Genomic DNA, 20,952 nt, shown 5'->3' with positions numbered 1-20,952 from the left:
TCCTGGATCAAGATTATTATGAATTGTAGGAATGCTTATGTTTGGATCTGGATGTAATATTCATGGGTTAATGCCTACTATGGTTCCCATGGCAGAGTATGAATATGGTGGGTGTGCTGTACAGATTGTCTGCCTTGCATCACAGGATTTGTTTTTGTATTGTTGATATTATTTTCTGTTCTAAGTTTTACAGTCCTGCTGACGAATAAATTTTGTAACTGCGACTGTTATCTTGCCTGACAAGCAGAAGCGGTATGTATATATAAGTATATTTTATAATAGATGTGTTAAAGATTCCTGCAGTTAAGACTATAGAATAATTTCTGCTCTAAAACCAAATTTTTTATTCATTGTAGCTTTTGGAAACATTTAGATTCTTAGATAAGAATCTTCTAAGTGACATTTTGAGATTTTTCTTTCTTGAAATTTGGGGGGGGAAGAATTTCAGTTGTTTTGGGTTCTAAGCAGAGTGAGGAAAAAACAACAGCATAAAATAAAAAGCCCAATAATGGAAATAAATGAGGATAGAATTCCTCAAAATTTCTACAGAAATAGCTATTATTAAGGCAGTGCACACAAGTGGAGTGTTTGTGAAAACTGATATGAGTGAAAGAACTAAGGGCACTGCAAATGCATGGTGTGATATTAACTGAGACAATGTGAAGCTTGTAGCATAGACAGAAAAGGCTGGGCTGCATTTCTATACAGGACCAACCTAGATGTTTAATAACATAAATAAAGAACATGAACAACTCCTGATTTACCATATCCTCTGGATATCTTGTGTGGTGAGAACTAAAGTATTATTTGTAATGTTTTCACGAAGTTTGCTTCCCAAACCACACAGTACTAAAGATGAAGTCCAACAATGCATAATCATGGCTGCCTGTATTTCCAGCTAAAAATGAGTAACTCATAGAATTTACTTCACCTTCTGAATTGTGTCTAGGGAAAACCGTGCTGTTCACAAAGAACATAAGAACTCTGAAATCAGTCACTTCACTTACTGCCTTGCTGCTGCTGTTTGCACTAGACTGAGTGAAAAGACCTCCCTTTGGAGGGAGGTCTCCCCTTTCCAGGGGAGTTTAATTAGGCCCTACATTATTAAAAATACATTTCTGAGAAAGAAGGACACTCAAAGCTCCCATGCCGTAATGAATAAAGACACATAGACCTCTGCGATCATGAGACAGTATAACTTATGAATGGAAAAGATTATCTGCAACACCTGAAAATCTAAGAAAATTTGAAGGAAAAAAAAATACATTAATCAGAGAAACTGTGGACAATGATTTGTCTGGCTGTACTATAGTATTTATATGCAGAGAGACAGTTCAGTAACTTTAATCCTGCCATTCTCAGACTTCTGAGCATTGCCAGGAGCATGCTTTTTTCCCAAGAGTTTACGGAATAAAACATCACATTAGTTAACGCTATCATGATGTGTAAAAACAGAGGGGAAAGCTAAAGTGAAGGCATAGAGTTTTCATATTATTGCTTAATGTAGCCTCCCAGGTAAACTTTTGTTAAGCTCTCTGACCTTCCTTTTGAGAATTATAGCAATTGTGGGTAATCTTTTGTCACACTCCCAATCAACACTAGTCTGACGGAAAGCCGTGGCTCTGTCAGGGTTTCATGCTCACATTAGTCCAAGAAGACATTCTGTGATGTCTCAAAGTGAACAGGCAACTCAGATGTTTCGCCACCTTCATTATTTGTGATTCAATTATTGTGTACTATTATACATACAGTATATACATCTCTTACAGCACACACCAAATACACCACAGTGCTATCTGTATATCTGCTCACATCCACGCACATCTACACAGATCTTTTTCAAAAAAGGCAGTAACATCAAGCGGCAAGGTTCTACTTGTGCTACTTACCTTTCCTGGAAGGTTCTATGTTTTACTCGCTGCGAAAAGATTAAGAAAAACAGCATTTTACTAGTGGGTGTATCCAACCATTGAGCAGAAGCCTGTTAGCTCTTTTGTTTACTGTACTCTTATGTTTTCCTTCTAACACATGCCCCCTCCTCTTCCTGAACAATACTTTGCCCTTATATAAGCAGATGGGGAGGGACTTGGAAGTCTCCCCCAGTTTCTAAACAAATATCAGTAATCCTTACCCGTTGGATTATTTCCAGATGCTCTTGGGAATTGCTGAAATTTTTGCCAATGTCGAATATGCAGAAGGTTTCCCTCTGGCAAGCAGTAACCCAGTTCTGATATTCAGAAGTATCAGGAATCCGATCCAGAAAAATACGAAAGGCTTCCCACACAGCTTCCTGGCAGACTGAGTAAGAAGAAAGGGGCTGGGGATGGAGGCTTTGTACCAAAAAGTAAACTTGAAAGCCTTTTTAAAGTGATTTGGGATTTACACATCTTACTATACCTGGTAAAAAAATCCAGCTTCTAGGTATTTTCAGATATTTAGGTATTTTCAGATATTTAGGTCTTTTAGGTATTTTTGAGTTAACAGACATTTGCCTTTATGCTGAAAGATTAACTGTCTTTGAGTTAAGGATTGCTAATTCCCCTCATTTTAAAAGAGAGATTAATTTGGCCCGACATCATTATAATGAATAAGGAGCAAACACAAAGCACACTTTGTTCACCTCAAAGGTACATACATTCAAAGATACACACTGGTTGTTCTAGTGAAAGCAAATCAGGAAGGTAGAGAAAAAAAAAATCTAGCAGTCATCATACTTGAATAATCACAATTTTAACTGTATACAAAGGTTTTGTACATTAGTATGGTTAACTATGCATAGAACAAACTAAACAAACCATATTCAAGATTTTGATATTCCCCATACATATAACAACAAATTTTAATGGAAAAAATATATTTTAGATGCAGCAGGCTAAAATGATTTGTTTATATTCCAAATTTTCAATGTAATTAGTCTTTTCAAAATCTTAAGGACATTCTGCAGCAGGTACATGCTTTTATGTTTCTTTAAACACCTACGGAAAAATTGAGTGACTTAGTATAGGTGAAATTCCTTTGGAATGAACATGATTTCCTTCCTCTCTACACAACTGTACAGAGTCATTTGTTCAATGTTAAATATCTTGTCCATGGTGATGAATCACCCAGTTAAATGCCAGGCTACATCAGACAAGATTAATAGGTACTGTGGCTGCAGAGAGAACAGCAGTGTTCTGCATCATTTGGGGAAATGGAAATGAACATAAAGAGAGTAAGACAGTGGGGGAGATTTTGAAAAGGTGGTTTTCATGAATGGCTCTCAGGGAGCTTCATTTACTGGATGCAAACGGGCTTAATTACATGAAAGTATGTAAAAAGTAATATAATAATGGAGACTTATACTTTTACATATTCTGTTGGCTCACTCTGTATGCAAGAAAGCTGTGAAGTTCAGCTGTAGTGTGTTACAAAATATATTAGAATGAATATTTGGGCTTGGCGTCCAGTTTTTTGATCTATTTTCTAGCAGTCAGAACTCTGTCAGGCATTTCAGAGAAAACTTGTAAAAGGTAAGTTCCTGCTGCAAAGACCTTGCTCTCTACCGCTGTGAGTGAGGATCATGACATGCATGAGTACATGCGGGAGGGGAGAAAGCAGCAGCAGCTAGGTTATAAAATGACTGCTCAGAAATACTTTACAGGATTTACCTTCCCTTGATGATTCTGATAACACAGGTCTTAGATATGTCTGCAGAAGTGAGTTTTTCAGAGCCACAGATGGCCAGGTGGGGCTACACTTCTGAGTGCACTTTTACCAACACCTTGCTGAAGTCTCCTCTTTTTTGTAAGTGGAAACCATTTCTAAAAGATTCCGGAGGATAAACTGTTCCCTCCTCCAGACAGCTACTGCCTATCTGACTAACTATACTAACATGTCTTTGGATTTCTGTTCCGCTACCAGCCCTTCCCCAAACCCAAAATATTTGGGTTTCACTTAACTCACTTTGCACAGCCTCAAACTAAACATAGAATGAATCCTGGCTGCACCTGAGTCATGTTTAAAATCACTGAGTGGTCCAAAGAGATCCTCAAGCTATCACCAGCCAGGAAGTGTGTTCTGCGTGGACTTTCCTACTTAACTGCAGAAATATCCACTCTGCAGGGTCTGTGAACTCAGTTGTGTAGGATAACCAACATGGCTCAGTGGCTGCTAGAATCAATGTGTTTTGAACAGAACCAGTTCAGTTTATCTCAGCTGTTGCTATACCTTCCAATTCATGGGCAACTGCCTCTGTCACTACTTGTTGATTCCTCTGATATTGTTAGAGTTAACAAAGCCAGCTGTATTTTTGGCTTTGTGAAAATATAATGTACGCTCATTCAAGATGAAGGAACACACTTCTTAAAAATGTTGTTTAAAGTTAAATGCTTTTACAGAAGGGGATTTTCAAACATACTAGAAAAACCATTTCAACAAAACTTGCCAGCAATTTAAATGCTGTTGCCTCTAGCACTTTACTTTGCAAAGTTCATTACTGTGAGATGGGACATTTATTTTCAGTACTTGATACCTGCTTTGACTTAGAGTGAGATAATTATCTGCATTTTCTAACCCATGTCTTTATCTATCTATCTCTGCACTATCTATCGGTGTCTCTGAAATTAATGCAGTCAGTTTCTCTAGGTATTCTCTAAACTTGCTGTACAGATGTACTCACTTAGCTGTGTTAGGGCACCTCAACAATACCTCAGGAACAACCTACCCTCCCGGTAGAGCAGCTGCATGTGGAGCAGATGTGGTCAGGTTATTAAAAAAGAACAGGCTGTCTTTTGAAGAGATTTATTCATTATGAGCTAGCCATTAAGGCTACTTTCTGTCATCTTTTTCTCACTTACAACTCTCTGGTATCTGTTTTTCTGAGCAGTAACTGCTGAATAAAGAAATCTTATCTGATGAAAAGCAATCCAGTTACCAGGGTTTAGATAAACATGACACATGGCCAGCTGAGGAGGCATTGTAGCTGATTCCATGCATGCTCCCAGTTTGCCCCACATGAGGGACTGTCTTCATGGTGACTTAAGCTATGGTGTGTTATTTCAGAGTTGGTATAGGGTCACAGTAGGCTCAGGTTATCCAATAGTAACTGTCTGAGCTCCTATATCTGAGCTGCTTTGTGTTGTGTGCGCATTCCTGAAAGCATAGAGAATATACATATATATGTAAAAAAAAATTGTGTAATTTTTCTTAGGAAGCAGTAAAATTCTTTAGAGGACAGATATGATCCACAGTGCTGTTACAGTTCTAAATGTGTCACGAGACTTGGAGGGGTGAAAGTGGTCTCCTAGACTTTAGAGAAGAACGGACCTAAAGGTATATCTACAAAACAAAATGAAGGTAAGATTGTCCCACAGATAGGCACAAGCTGTAAGACTTCGGCGTGGCTATCAGATTATCTTTTTGTGAAGGCTCGTACTGTGGTTACAGCTTCAAGGATAATGCTTGCATCACCACATTTTCACTACCACTTTTTTTTCCATTTATCACTTTCGTCAGGTAAATTAGCATGCTCAGCTGGGAGGGCAGAAGTCTTGGGTTCTGATCTTTCCTTGAAGGAAAGATTTTTTCAGGTTTTAACGAAGGACATTGTAATGGAAAATGTGCAACTATTCAAGGGAGCAGAAACACTTTTTTCTGAATGAGTGTACAAATTATTCAGCTGCAGTCATCTGTTCTCTTGCTTACTTTTTGGGAAGTACTCTGGCTTCAGAACTGGATGATACCTACTCAGAGAATTTTATGAGTGTAGGACACTGCTGGGAAAGAGGGCTGTAAGTTTAAACCTGCTTGCACTACAAGACTTACAGATCCCAATATCCCAGCTGATGTGCTGCTCTCCAAAAAGGTGGTAGCATTGTCATCATCAGTTTTTAAACAAAAATGTCCTAGATGCAGTTCTTTGAGTTCAGGTCAATGATACCAGCCTGTCCCAGGATAGCTTGTTTTCAGCCCAGTCATGGATGTGACCAGTGAGTTTTAGGGACTTTCACGATTAACTAGTGTTTAAGAAAGGCCTCTTTAACACATGTTTCAGAATTCTGTCTAATGCCCATTGGGCTGGAATTCAGTCCCACAATGAATACCAAATATGTTTGTATCTACAGGAATGGCTACAGACATTGGTGTAGTTTGCCCATGCTGCCTATAACAAGTGGCTGCTGGAGTAAAGTTTTTGCAGCTCTACATCCAGATTTCATTTTAGAGGGAACTAGCTGGTTCCCTGAAAGAGAGCTGAGGAGCAGCCAAGTTACATACACGTATGTGAATGGTTGGAGACCAATATAGAGGACAAATAGATAAGCAAAGCTGATCTAGAAAGTAGATGTTGCCTTAGATACTTGCATCCCAGAAGTGCTGACTAGGTTTTAGAATTAGCTTTGGACTGTTTAGCTGCAGCACAAAAATATGCATTTTTCTAATGCAAATTGGAACAGCCACAGAATGAAGGACTGGGAGAGGTAGAGGGAGGAAGAGAGGAAATATAAAAAACAGATGGCTGTTTGCACCATGCTCTCTAGGGACCTAAAATTGGAGTGGTAACTCTATAGGCTCTCTATGGTCAAGGGAGGTAAATAAAGGGCTGGAGAGGGAGTGAATTAATTGGGAAAGGGCAGAAAAAACATTCTAGAATTTTTAAAAATAAGACTAAGGTCTTTGCATGAGCTGCTAGCAATTGTCTGTGTTTGTAGCACACCAACACTGTCACAGACTTAATATAACTACATATACACCAACATATTTGTGAAATGACGGATGAATAGTTTCATTACTTGTCTTGAGCTGGTGGGATTAATTCTGCATAGCAATGATAGTACCTGCTGCACTTCTGAAAGTATTGCAAGCATAATTTGGTCTTCGTGTTCTGCCATGCTAGAACACTATGCAATTACACTGAGTTCATTAGTCCTTTGACTACATTGTTTTATTCTGTTCTGGTAACTGTCTGTCTTGAACTGTGCTAATGTACATGTAACATTTGATTATCTATGCAAAAATAAAGCATAAAGCAAATAGCACATACTCTGCCTAGAGCTACAGAACAAGATTCTGGAAAATTACTGTGTTTCCTCAATTAAAAGAAATACTTTCAAGGAGGAAGTACATGTTACAATCATCATCTTACCTCTTAATCTATAGTAAGCTTGGTGACTGGCTAAAATCTGCTTCACTGATTCTTGTGGGCAGACTTTCACACCAGTTGAGAAAAAGGATGACCTCTTTGTTCGGTGTTTTGCCATGTCAAATATCCGCCTTATGGTTGATACTCTGGACCTCTTTGTTGTTCTTTCTGTTTTGTCTGACCCTGAGGCATCTGCAAGATGTTTGGCTTCACCACGGTTTATCTTATTAGGGATTTCTGGAAAAGATAAAAAGTAAAAATGTACATAAACATACATTGCATAGGCAGTAGGTATCCAATGCAAGTTTGTGTTGGAAAATGGGCATGAACCTGAGAGTTCTTTTTGTTACATTATATTGGTGTCAATGCCCTGACTGAATTAATGTGCTGAGGAGAAACATCCTGTGATCACATGGGGGAACTGGGGCTCAAGAGACCTGATAAATAATTTCCTTATATCTCAACACGTAACCCCAGGACACACAGGGTGAAAGTTTCAGAAGCCCTAAATCTTGTTTCCAAAAGTGACTTTGGGTTAGATCCACAAAGGACATTTAAGTGCTTGAACTTCATGCTACAGCATCTCACTTGTGAGTGTATCACCTTTTTTTACAGTGATAAGTAACGGTCTGGAGCTTGGGGAAAGTGAAGCATATCTGTATCAGCTTACAGTGTAAAAAAGGTGTCTATGCTAGCAGATAAGTAAAATGAGAAATAGTTGTACCTTAAATCTGCACCCTTTTAAGATAGTCTTATGTTTCCTCTGGGTTTCAAGGCACATCTCCCTTCACATCAGGTTCATAGTCTTGAACCTGTGCCAAGAACTGGACCCTGAAACACTTTCTTTCAAAAGCTGAACACGAGTTTGATTGTCTTTGGGAAAGAAAGAGCTGTTTCCAGTCTCCCTCTTTTACTCCACAGTGCACTCCTCTATCCTTCCCTCACATAAACTGAAGTATTAATCAGAACAGACTGCAGTTATGTTTCTTTGCGGCTGGATGATAGGTGTTGTGAATGCTCTGGCATTGGATCTCAATAGATCTTTAACTATTCCTGGCAAAGTAGAACAGCTACAGTAGAAAAAAGTGAAATCAGTGAGTGGGAATTGAAGATCTAGGCTTAAGTTTTACTTATGGAGCTATTCAGTTATGAAAAATGGAAATGCTTCTAGGGTGTCAAAATAGCCTCAAGCATAGGAACCCCCATCTTAAAAGGCACACAACAATTCAGGACTCATTTGGTTCCACTTCCTAAGTATTTGTGATGCTGTATTACATGACATACTAGCTAAATTTAATGTAAAAATGTTAATGATAAAAATAGCATATAAGGTGCATATTTAAATGAGCTGAAATATCGCATTTTGCAGGATTGTGTGACAGGAGCAATTAGTATCTTTTAGATTATCTTCCAAAATTTTGCATACATATTAATAAAGATGTTAAAGTTAATTTGGAAATACCTTTTTTTGGTTGCATTTTCATACATTTGATACAATCATTACAGATGAAACATAAAGAAAAATGTAAACAGAATAAAAGACATTTTGAAAGAACTGTTTTGAAAGGAAAGTGTAAAGTTTGTAGATAATTGGAAAACTTTAAGGGAGAAAATGTAAGAAAGGCATGGTATATGTGTACCTGAATGCTGACAAATCAACTGAAAAATTTGCTTTGAAGAATGGTTTAAAAAATGTGAAAGAAGAATAAAAGGAAATAATAGGGTTCAAAAGGAACAAGTTCAGTGACAGTAATATTGTCAAAAAAATTAAGAGTAAAAAATTACTAGTTTGCTGGAGAAAGAAGAAATGTCATGCTGCATATAACAAACACTAATTATCATGTTCTTAGGCAAATCAAGAGAAAATAAGGAAGGTAAAAACACATTATCTTGACAATTTCGAACTGTGTTAATTAAATGTTTAAAGAAAAGTGGGCAGATAAATGATAAGAGAAAAATAGTTGAGAAGCATACTGTTACAAAAAGAATAGTACTTGAAGTAAAGAATGGGAAAAGTTCTACCATATATGTCAGTATACATATATATGTGCATATATATATATGTCTCAGTTCTTATTTAACTTCAGAATGAACATTCAATGCTTACTGCGTAGAAATCATAATGACACATATATTATGAGGTAGGTGGTACTCTGATATGGAAAAAAGTCGACTGCTTGATTATGATGAATATTGTATGAAAGACAGGAAGTTGTACAATGAAGGCAACAGGAGATTGTTATTGCTTTGTAAAGCATGCCAGAGGCAGCAGCCTGTAGGCCTATAACTGTCTGACTGTTGCAAGGTAATTTAAAATGATGATGCAGTCATATAGTGTTTGTCGTTAAATGAAATGGAAGTAATTTTTTCACAGTAATGTCAGATAATGAACCATAAACTGCATAAAATTAATTTCCCCTGTGAAAACATGGCTCTGGGTCCATCAGAAACCACAAGTGGCAAAATACCGGATCAGGTGAGACACCGAATTATTTGAATGATATATGGGGTGAGAGCGGAAGATCCAATGCCATTGAAATCTCAAAGCAGACCCCTGAAATCCTCTAGAAGAAAATACCAAAAATCTACATGGAAAGTAGGCAGTTGTAAGTCTATTACCTTTTACAAGGTATATTAACTGTGATAGACCAGCTGCCCAGGCAGTCTGACCAACTGGGGCAGAGGATTTTGTCACTAAGCTCTTTGATAGCTTTTGTATGGAGCAGAGGCCTTTCTTGAAGGATTTGCTTCTTCCCCAGGATTTATCCCTAAGCCATTAACTTGAATTAAGAATTATACTATTCATAAGACTGACAAAGGAGATTCTTCTCAAATGATTTTTGTAATGATTTCAAACTCTCTGTGTTAGGGTCGCTATCTGGGCTTTTCAGTCTGAGAAAGTGACCATATATTATCTGCTTCCAGTTATCACTGTTCTGCTAGCCTATTCAGGGTAGGTGTAAATTTTTTCTATTTTCATTCTTTCCCTTCAATTTCCACTTTTTTGTGGGAGGGATCTGTTGCTTAAGTATGCTTATTGTAATAGGTTTAATTTCATTTCTATCTTGTGGTTAGTAAATTTCCTTTACTAGAGTAACTTTTATTATCATCGGTTCTTGAAATCACGTTTTTACTAAACTTAAGCAAAATTTGAATTGGAGAAAGCATCAGCCCCTTTCTCCACATGATTGTCCAATACCTTTTTCCTCATATTTACTGAATATGAATGGAAGAAAACCTGTCTTCTGGTACAAACGTTATTTGTTTGTAATTCTTCAGACCTGTGCTTTCCCCTGTGTCTGTGGAAATTCTGAACTGAAAAATTTTTACCTAAGACTCCCAGATGGTTCAGACATATACTTTACTCTAATATGCCTCCATCTACAACTTTTTATATGCTTTGTTTTCAGTGTCCTGGACTGAAAAAAAAAATCTAAAAAGACCTGTGCTATTATGAAATTGGACCCATATATATTAGCTGATCCTTTTTTTTTTTTTTTTACACGTAGTAATCGAGTAAACTGGAGTGGTGCAAATTTTACAGGGTACATCATTTGATCACGTAAAAAATCCCAATAATACTAGGCTGTTTTACTTTTCTTAAACTAAGTCATTTTTGTAATTTTTTTTGTTCTCATTCTCTTTTCTGAAATGAACATATGCAGTTAATATATTTAGTGTTTACTCTGCCCAGTTTGAATTTTTTTATTTAACTCTGTTGTTTCACAAAGGTGACTGTCTCAGTTTTACCTTTAAAAGGTATGTCTAAGACTTTTAGTTTTCTTTGATAGTTCTAGGGCAGAAGGGTAGATAACTGTCAAAGTCTGGTAACATTTTACTGTACTTTAGCTTAATCTCCAAGATGCCTTAAATAAAGCTTTTACTCCCTTTCTTTATTCTCACATGAAAGAATCTGCATTATTGTCCCCATTTTCCAGGTGGAATATTTGAGGAAAAAAGTTGAAGTAGTTTTACTAAGGTGATCTACAGAGTCACTGTCAGCCTGACTTCTAGTCCTGAACTTAGACAAGTATAACAAAATATTTTCAAAATATGATAAAGCAATTTTCAAAATATGATATAGCAAAGTGCTTATTATAGCACTTTGACCTAATCAAAGTGCTTTGACGTCCATACAGGTCTTTCAAGCGCGTAGTGCTGTTCTTCCGGGTTTGTTTTCAGGCAGATAAATGGTATTCATTTCTCAAATTAAAAAACCTGAAATCCTCGGAATTAGGCCAGGCCTCTCCCCTCTGTCTCTTGAGACCTGCATTATAAATTTATACCTTCACTAAAAAAACAAGGCAGGAGAAATAGATTTCAAAGGTGAGAGTTCCTATGTGTTTTTAATAATCTGCATGATGTAAAAGGAAAAGTACATCATTATTTAACTGGATTCTATAAAAAAAGAGTTTAAATCCATTCAGATAATTAGTCAGCTTTTTTTTTGTTTTTTTAAATTTGCTTTTATAAACACAGGAGCAAGAAACTTGTATTCACGCCTTTTTTGTATAACCATAGTGGATGCATTTCTATACAGCTTTATTCATTTCTAGCTGTTAATAGGATCAGTTTTGGGAGGCTTCCAGTTTTGGTGTAGGTTGTTTGGTTTTTTTCCAGCAATGTAGGCAATCTCTGTGTAAGAACATTTACCTACAGCATTAATTTGGAAGTAAACATTTAGTTTTATCTGACCTTAGAAAATTAAGTTGTCATTGCATGCAAAGAGAAGAATTTAAAATATGGTAACTAAAGGTTTCGGTAGCAAAATTCAAGGTGACATCAGGATAAAACTGTTGAAGTCTGAACATCATTAAAATAATCACAAGGTTTAACATGTATGAAAAAGCAGATTAGTCTGAGAAATAAGTGGATGTTCTTAGGATAGAGAGGAATACTTGATTGATAAATGAGACATATTGCCTGCACAATAAAATAATTATTAATTAAAAGACAAGGCTTATTTAAATGGAACTGCTGAAATAGGACCAGGAAAGCTTATCAAAGAGGGTTAATTCAACAAAGATCCCATAAATGTGTTGTTGTGATCCAATTAAACATACAGCCCCTGTGTTGATAATTCAACCAGTAACAAAAGCAAGGATGACTAGTCATGGAAAGTTGATTTTGAGATCTCTGAAAGGGCTGATCAATGTAAACACCAGATGGAACATAGAAAGTACAAAGAGGTAATATCCTGGACTCTTTGGTTAGAGGCAGTTTCCTCCTGTCATGGGAATAGTGAGGACCCCAAATTCTAATAGCTCTTGCCAGTGACAGACAGGGTGCCCATGACATGTTCCTTCCTTATATTCCTTTTAAAATCTTTTTTATGCAATATTGCCTCAGTCCCAGCTGCATGGGAAGGGTCTGACTGGATTGAAGGGGCTTAGATGAGCAGGGACAGATTAAAATATGGCATGGCTTTATCAAGTGCAGCCTAGATCCTGCATATTAGTACTGGGAACAGCACCTATCTTCTACCGGAGAAGCATGCAACAACCTCTATCTTCCCATACAGATGCGGCAGTAGAGGCCCTTTCCTTGTACTCTTGCTGATGTTTGGGGCTGCTTTGCCAATGCTTTGTCAGACACTGTAGCTCTGTCTGTGTTTGCATTACATTTCAAAGCTTGTTTTCACAACCATGAAGGCTCACAACTTTAAAACCTTGAGAGAATGGAATCCCATATTAGAAAAATTAATGCTAATATTTAATCTGCTCAGTTCTTGTCTCTGAGAGCTCAGTACCCTTAAACACAAGATTGTATGTCTTGCTTGTACTTCTCTTTGGGTCCAATATATTAACTATTTTTAATGTACACAATGAAAGAACTTTGAGAGGAATTACTGAGGGGACTCGGCCCCAACAGTTGTTGTATTCTGGCGGGTAGTAGTTCTTATCTGGGAGCTAACTGTGGTAGCTGAGGCACAGGAGAGAACTCAGTTTGGATCTCACTTCTTCAGGTTTAGTGCACTTAGCCAGTGAACTGCCAGGTTAGGAAGTATCCACTACTGTGGGGATGTTTTGCTGAAAGATAAGGAGCTGACATTGATGCCTATCTTCAGAAGAAGATGAACACTGGCTGGAGGAGAATGCCTGTGTTCCTAAAAGACAGGAAGAGGGCTAAGGCATTTGTGTTAAAAGTAATTAATTTTAATTCCTCAGAATGAATATTGACAATGATGAGTTTGGTAATTCCTGTTCAGTATGTTGGCTTGTATGAATGTCTCTAAATTCTTAAATGTCTCTAAATAGTGACATTACTTGTGGAATGAGGCCTGGGTATCTAATTGTGGCAAAGAGCTATGGGGGCCAGGTCGGGGCCTCCAGCTTGGAAGACCCTGTGTTCAGTTGACCGATGACCACTAGCGAACTTCCTGCACAAGTACCACAAAGCTGGTGTCTACACACCCAGCACTACAGAACGTTTCATGTACTTACTAATATCTTGTGTTATGCAAGACTCAGCATCACCTTACATGTCAGGGAGGTGCTAGGCCCTGCCTGTGCAGTGGGGACTTTGTACTGAAGACAAAATACATCTGATCCGTGTATCTCTTGCTTGGATTCACCATGACAAAACGTCATCTGCATATGTTCACAAGCTGTGCTCAAGCTCTCTATGTCACAGGAGAGGAGCTTCAGGCTCCTGCTTAAAAGGTCAGTTCTGTAAATTTCAACCTTTTAAAGACTGTGTTCTTGTTTTGAATTAGATCTGTACCAAGGGATTTTCCTTCTTGAAAATTCAGGGAAGTGCTGGGTTTTCATAAATCCTGATTCTTGCATGATGATGCTCCTTTAAACATTTATGGAAGATGAAGAATATATTTACTGTTAACATAGTACTCAAATAAGGCAAGGCTCCCGTGAATCTTTATGTGATATATTCCTGTTGTTATCCTTATGTTAAAAATTCTAAATGTTTGGTTATAATGAAATGATCTACACCTCAGAACATATATGGAAGTAAATCTGGAGAAGAATGTGATAAATTATTTTGAAATATATGGTATAACAGTGAAAGTAGTAAATGTCTAAATTTTAATAAAACCCACAAACTTATTGTTTTAATGGTGTTACATTCAAAGCTAGGAGATGACATTAGATAGTGGTTCTTTGCAGAACTCTTTAAATTAACCTGGATTTACATTTTGGTACCAAAGATCACTGTTGTCATCAACCAATGTGCTTTGGAATTTCAGTAAGTGTGAAGAATTTAATTTCTGCAAGTAGGTAACACTGAGAAACTAAACTAGATATCATAATCCCTCAGCTGTTCCCCTCCTCCCAGATACTCACGCAAAGCTGTGTGGTTTTCTATGCCAAGTGCAGAAACACAATTGTTAAATCTACCAACTTCAGAAAGAAAGCTAAGAAGATAATTTGAAACAATTTTTATGAAATTTATGCTTAGGCCTTATAACAGACAAACGTAATTTTTTCTCCCTCTCTAAATAGACAATTTGGTAACGTCTTTGAATTATGCTAACTATACAATTCATGGCAAAATAACTATGGTGAATTACCTACCTATTGTAGATGAGAATAGAAAATGTAATATGCCCCTGGTAAGATTCTCCTGCTTTTGCGAATATAGTTGTCATATATTGACCAACAATGAATCCACATTCACAGTAAATGCAGTCTGTACCAACCACAAATATTAAACATGCTGAAAGCTTTAAGTCAACACGTGTGATTTTGACACATTTCCTTCCTATCTGAAAGAGCATCGTAAGAAGCTAATGTTTTCCTTGATATCATTTGTCTCATTTAAAGTAGAAATATATACCATCTCTTTCAGACAGGTAAGAGCAAATTCTGGTGAAGAATCCTCCTTGTTATCCATCAACTCTACTAACCGCTGCTGCTGGAATTCATAGAAAATATCAAAGGCCATCTATGGTTTCATTACCAACATCTGAATCCTATAACAGGCTGCTTAAGGTCCAGGACCTAGACTAGAAACAGCATTGAAGAATGATGGGTTTTAATGTTGACATATGAAACATATATCTATTTGTATTTCCTTGGCCATCTTAGAAGCATTTGGCCTGAAATGCTGTTTTATTATCTGATATGGTTTGCATCAAAAGATGCAAGAAAATGCTTTAAATGTTTGAGTAGTTCTTGGAGGGATGCATCCAATCTGCAGTGATGAAACACTCACTTGAGCATCTCTGTTATTCATTTTCTAATCAGTTGTACAGCCATCCTCTCAGAAAGTCAGTGAGACAGCACAAGTTCAAATTCAAGTGATATTTTGCCATGTATGTCAACATTTCAACAATTTTGATGGTGTGAGTCAAAAGAGTCGCAGTGCAGAATGGGCTTATTAAGGTAAATGTATTCAATTATGATGATGGTTAGGATGGTTGGCATATGGGAAAACTTCCAGGAGCCAGAAGCCACAGTGCCATCACTTCGCTTGAACTTGTGTTATTGGAACTGGTCAATCTTACTCACAGTTTAGGGGCACTCATCCTGCAATACGATCTACAGTCTCTGGCTAATTGACTCCGTGAGTGACTTGGAGTGACGTGGACTTAACCTTACTTAACTTAGTTGTATGTGAAGCTGCATAGACCAAGTTAGCTTGGGAGGACACCTGGAGGTCACCTAGTCCAATTCCTTGTTCTAAGCATGGTCAACTTCTGAGCTAGATGAAATTGATCTAGTTTTGAGGGAGAAGAGGAAAGGGAAAAGAACTTGTTTAGAACTGTCTTCATTTTGTGCTGTAACCACAAAATCACAAAATGAAAGATGAGTGCATTACTGCTTCCTACCTGAAACTGCTGGGGCTTCTATGATCTGTGTTGACTTATATGCATGAAAAGTATACCTGGAGCATACCCACTAAAACTGGTATTTCAGGTAACAGGGTTCCCAAGATTGTTAATACACAATTGGGTAAAGTCTGAGAGAGGTACTGAAAGATTCAGAGTGGCCAATAAGAAGGTAATTTTGACTCTGCACTGAAGTAGAAATTTAAAAGCCAGTAGAACCTCACCACTGAAAAGGTAAGCATGGTGGCCTAAGTACAATTAGCTATGTACCTATGAGCCTGGGTCCTACTGATTTGCAGACATCTATGTGACTAGGCAGCTGCTTTGAGAATTAGCCTGCTAAACTCTGCTGTTGTCCTGCTTTATGACTGCAATGCTTCTTACAGATCAGGGCTTCAGTTTCTATGTTACACTCATGCTTTTGTGAAACGAGGATGATAGCGTTACTCAGTCAGACAGGTCTATTGTAAGGTTAAAACTGGTGGTATGCTTGCATAAAATGATAAGGTGTGCTACAATTATGTAAGGGTATATAAACACACCTACACTGTGGCAGGTGATTGTTAATCTTAGTTTTCCAGATATGTTACTATTCTGAAGTGTCTGTCCAGTAAATAGCAGCTGATAGTGACTAAATGCCAGTATATATGTATATACAAGCAGACAGATAGATAGATATTTCTCTTCAGGAAGTGTGGTGTTCAATATCACACATTCCTAAGGGAAAGAAATTGTTTGAAACACAGCTGGCCGTGCAAAGTGCAAAGCACATGGAATGTGCAGGATAGTGCACCTAATTCTTGATAAAAAAGGAAGAATTGTGTGATAGAGAATGAGCAGAAGACTAATTTTAATCCCAAAGGGACTGGAAATAGGACAGAGGTACAAAAGCAGGGAAAACATATATTTAAAATATTTTAAAGCATCAAAAGGCAGTAGGATGCATACACAGTTTTCCTTCTGGGAAGAAGACATCTAATGAATGTTGGCCATATCACTTAGTGCACTGCTGAAGCCACTAGGACTCCACAATTAGCTTAGAAATGAAGAATAGCATAAACAATAATCTGGATTTCTAGCAGGTTAAGACTCCAAGTAAAGGTACTTTATTGTAATCTGTAACCTGTAAATTAATGTACTGTAAAAGGAGAAAACCTTTTATTATTGATAGTGATCATCTTGTCCACAGGTGTTTTCAGAGAAAAAATCCCACGCATTTAACTGTTCATTCACATATAGTTCACTAATCATTATGGTACAGGTGAGATTATATCTGGAATTAATCTCTATGATTCAGCGACAATATTCTAGTATTTTTAGTCAAGTTTGGCTTTTAGCCAGGAAATAGATAAGATTAAAACCCGCATATGATCTAGTGTTACATTTATTTGGGAAGGGGAAAAAAAAAAGATTTACTTTTCATTTGTTTATAAGCACAACCAGGAAAGCTAACTTTAACTCGGTAGTTCTTATTTTATGGATGAAAGTAGAAAATAATCTTAGTGCAAAAAGCAGATGTCTTTTTTTTTCTTTCTTTCTTTGAAGCTTTGTGTTCTTTGACTTCCTTTTTCCTTTGGCACAAATTTTCTTAACCCTTTTTTCAAGGGCAATTATAGTCTTGAACTGCAACACTTATTGCTGAATTGGAACAGCCGAGCAGGAAGGGGTAAGTCAGAATGAATTAAAATGATTTCATAGAGCACACACAAAGCCTTTGTGTCCTAAAGAACGGTTGAATAAATAGCGGATATTTGCTTGCTGAATAAAAAATAACACTAAACAGCCTTGAACACTCTCTGGCTCCCTTACATTCTCAGTATCAAGTGCTAGGATGTACCCAGCACCAATATATAGTTTTGGGAATTCAAAGCTCCTCTGTATTTTGCTAGTTAGTCTGAGTTTTCAGTGGTTTACAACTGAACAGTTAAAAATTAGTGTAATATTTTAGATGTAGATTTTTTTGCTGTCGCAAAGATTTTGTCCCCCTCACTTTCCCTTCCCATTGTTACAGACAGCTTGTGTCAGGACAGTGGCAAAGACCTGAGTTCAAGTCCTGAGGTAATTTCCTGGATTCTGGCACTAGTCATGGCCAAAGATAAACACTCTATCTCTAAAGTCTGTATTTTGCTTCTGTTTGTTTACTGTGGAACTGAAGGTGCTCCTGGAAAGCCCCCAAATGGCTGGGAGAAGGACTTTTTTGGTCCTAAAATAGGGATGGGGAGGAAGGACCAAAAGACATTACTGAGCAAGCCCCACTTCTGTTAACCCACTTTTTGTTAAATATAGATGTGTGTAAATCAGGAATTTGAATTTAAGATAATTTTGTTCATGAGGAAAAAAAATCAGCTGATTAACCCTATAAATATTTAGCGATTATTAGCTCTATTTATATCTTAGTCTCTTATTTCCTAGTCTGTCACAGCTGACATGTACTGCAAACTTGAATAGCCATAAAAGCCTCAAATCATCTATGTCAGGATCACTAATGAGTGATTAATATAAGTATTCAGACTATTGGGAGAGCCTGTGTACTTTTGAAAACATTTTCTGTAAGTATTTGACCCTAATGCTAAATCATAAAATAACAGTTCTGGAAGCATCCCTGCTCTGGTAAAGAAGTTTCTTAACACAAGCATTAAGTCTTTTGAGATCTGTGTGCATATATTTGAGATAACGTAGTTTTAAAATATTATATATGGAATGACTACATTGCAATAAAAAGTAATTATTATGCATTTATGCATACCACATGTACTTTATAAAACTGGTGGGAAGGAATTTTTCCAATTATCATTCACATGCATGTATAGAAAAAATATTTTTTCCTCTGAAAGCCATAAAAACCAAGAAAATTCCAACACTGCTACATAAGCAAGATGCTTTGTGAAGTTTATTATTGGTCATTGTTTCCTGAGTATTGATAAACATTCTATGCACCACGTCTTCTACTACGTCTCTTAGGGAGATAATAATACAGTTCTGTATTCCTCTCTGTCAAGATAGCCTCCCAGAATTTTGCTGAAGACTTTTATGGGAAATGTATTGTAACATACAATCACAATTTGCAATGGGTGAAACTGTGTGACCCCACTTTTTACATTATCATATTCTCAGTTCATAATTATAAATATGGACTGTAATGATACCATCAAGCATGCACGAATTACCTGGAATTCATTCTATCTCTTTCCATCATAGAAACTTAAATGCAAAAGCAGTGCATTTTGATACAACTTTTCTTCTTGTCAGACATGAACTATCACACATTCTCTTATTTTTTGCCACATTTCCAAAATATCATTAATGATTAAATGACACTATTTACATGGCATTAAAAAGTAAAATCAAAGAGCAACAGAATATAAATCTAGGGTTAACTAATACATTACTTTTTCCCAGGGATTTTTTCAGTACTCTAATTGTCCACTAGAGAAGATTTACATCATTTCAGTGAAATGCAAGAACTGTGTTCGTTACTTTTTAAAGAAAATCTGTGCGAAGAAAAGCAAGACCAAAAAAAAAAAAAGATGTGTAAATAAAACTTTCCAAGTAGTATTGACAGCAGACTATGTTTCATACTGTCTCTTCAACAAATATTTAAATACCATTGAGGATGCTTCTCTTTTACATTTTACATTCTTTGCATTTAATTAATGTGCCTGAGATTGACATAAAATGGAGGTCATTGACTTGGGCAAGCATAAAGCAGTTGTAATGTTGGCTTTTAATTCGATTATATAAATACCAAAGCATAGACGGAAAGGTTAGTAAGAAACCTCCCCCAAAATTAAATATATTCCCCAAAGCTCTAAATCTATTGTATATGGAACTGAACAGAGACAAATCATATCACCATTTTTTCTTTTTTGTTGTTGAAGAAGCTTTAAAATTGCTGTGAACTTTTTAGTGTTTTCAAAAGGAGCAATAGTTAGCTGTTTGTACAAAGCACAGAGGAGTTGCCTGTATTTCTGTTTTCTTGCAAATAATTTTACAATTATTATTACAGTAATCCTTACTAGTATTGCCATTTTTTGTATATTTGCCAGTATGGTTTTTTTCCTCCAGAACTTGTGTATCTAAAAGTTTTTGAAGTTGTTTCTGACAATGGCTAGTAAATACAAAGACATACTTTACTACTTTCTCTTCATTTCAAGGATGACAGATTGTCTTTAACAATGTCAGCACTTAGATGTTTTTTCAGCTATTTTGTCCCTTCCATATATTTGTTTTTGAAATTGTATTTTTTCATAACAGAACATATGCAGGTAAATTGAAACTAAATGGCATCTTTTACAGAGATTGTAAAACCTGGGAAATACACATCAGAAATCTTGTGAACGTTTCCTTTTCCAACTTTATAGCAGTGTCAGTAATTGTACTGTCTCTAGCTGAATTGTCAAAACACCAAATACCAAATAAAGAATTCTGTAATGTGAAAATACCCTGATCTTTCAATTTTTTTTCCCAACATATGCAATATAAATTCATATAAACCTTTCATATATGAACTTACCTCTGCTTCCCTGAACTTGGAGAGCAAGGCAAATGATCAAAAATATTAATCCAGTTTTCAAATGCATACTGTCTATTGATCATTCACAGTTTTCAAGCTCAATCATGCAGGAAATAAGAATATTTAGTTCAAGTAGAAGAATTTTGTTTTCTTAAAGAAGTAAAATCCCCAAATGTCTTCCCTCTTATTATTTTTCAAGTGTCCCCAGCCTTGGGCTGCATTGAATTGCAACTAGGCAAAGAGTGCAACAGGTGCCAGAGTGCAAGAGCTGGACAAACCCCTCCAACGCACACACTTCTAGCCTGGGGGACTGGAGTGGTAAGACAAGAGTGACGAAGTTTTAAAAAAAAAGCAGTGTCTGTTTCTGGAATAATCTGTTTATCTGCTGCTCAGACATAATCCCTCTTACGGTCCAGCTGGAAGAGCTTTCTTCATCTTATTAACCTTCTGGAGCAGCATCTGTCAACCCCAGAAAACTTCAGTGGCACCATGATAAACAACGGAAGTCTCTTCTAGTTCCCATTGCCTTCCAAT

General features: G+C 36.8%; 1 protein-coding gene across 1 annotated transcript in view; it reads right to left on the bottom strand.

Moving 5' to 3' along the window:
* Window positions 1-20,485, bottom strand: part of LOC104082259 (interphotoreceptor matrix proteoglycan 1-like) — a gene marked incomplete at its 3' end in the record, with an annotated part of 35,390 nt that extends 14,905 nt beyond the window's left edge. Inside the window, exons 1-4 of the mRNA XM_009585315.1 lie at window positions 20,419-20,485; window positions 7,121-7,354; window positions 2,132-2,298; window positions 1,890-1,918 (exon numbers count right to left, since the gene is read on the bottom strand). Coding sequence (XP_009583610.1) covers window positions 1,890-1,918; window positions 2,132-2,298; window positions 7,121-7,354; window positions 20,419-20,485 — 497 coding nt within the window. The remainder of the gene's footprint in view (window positions 1-1,889; window positions 1,919-2,131; window positions 2,299-7,120; window positions 7,355-20,418) is intronic.
* Between the last annotated feature and the right edge of the window lie 467 nt (window positions 20,486-20,952).

This window comes from Fulmarus glacialis, unplaced genomic scaffold (genome assembly GCF_000690835.1).
Source record: "Fulmarus glacialis isolate BGI_N327 unplaced genomic scaffold, ASM69083v1 scaffold43159, whole genome shotgun sequence".
Lineage (NCBI taxonomy): Eukaryota > Metazoa > Chordata > Aves > Procellariiformes > Procellariidae > Fulmarus > Fulmarus glacialis.
Note: the sequence above shows the minus strand (reverse complement) of the source record. Positions and strands in the feature narration are given on the sequence as shown.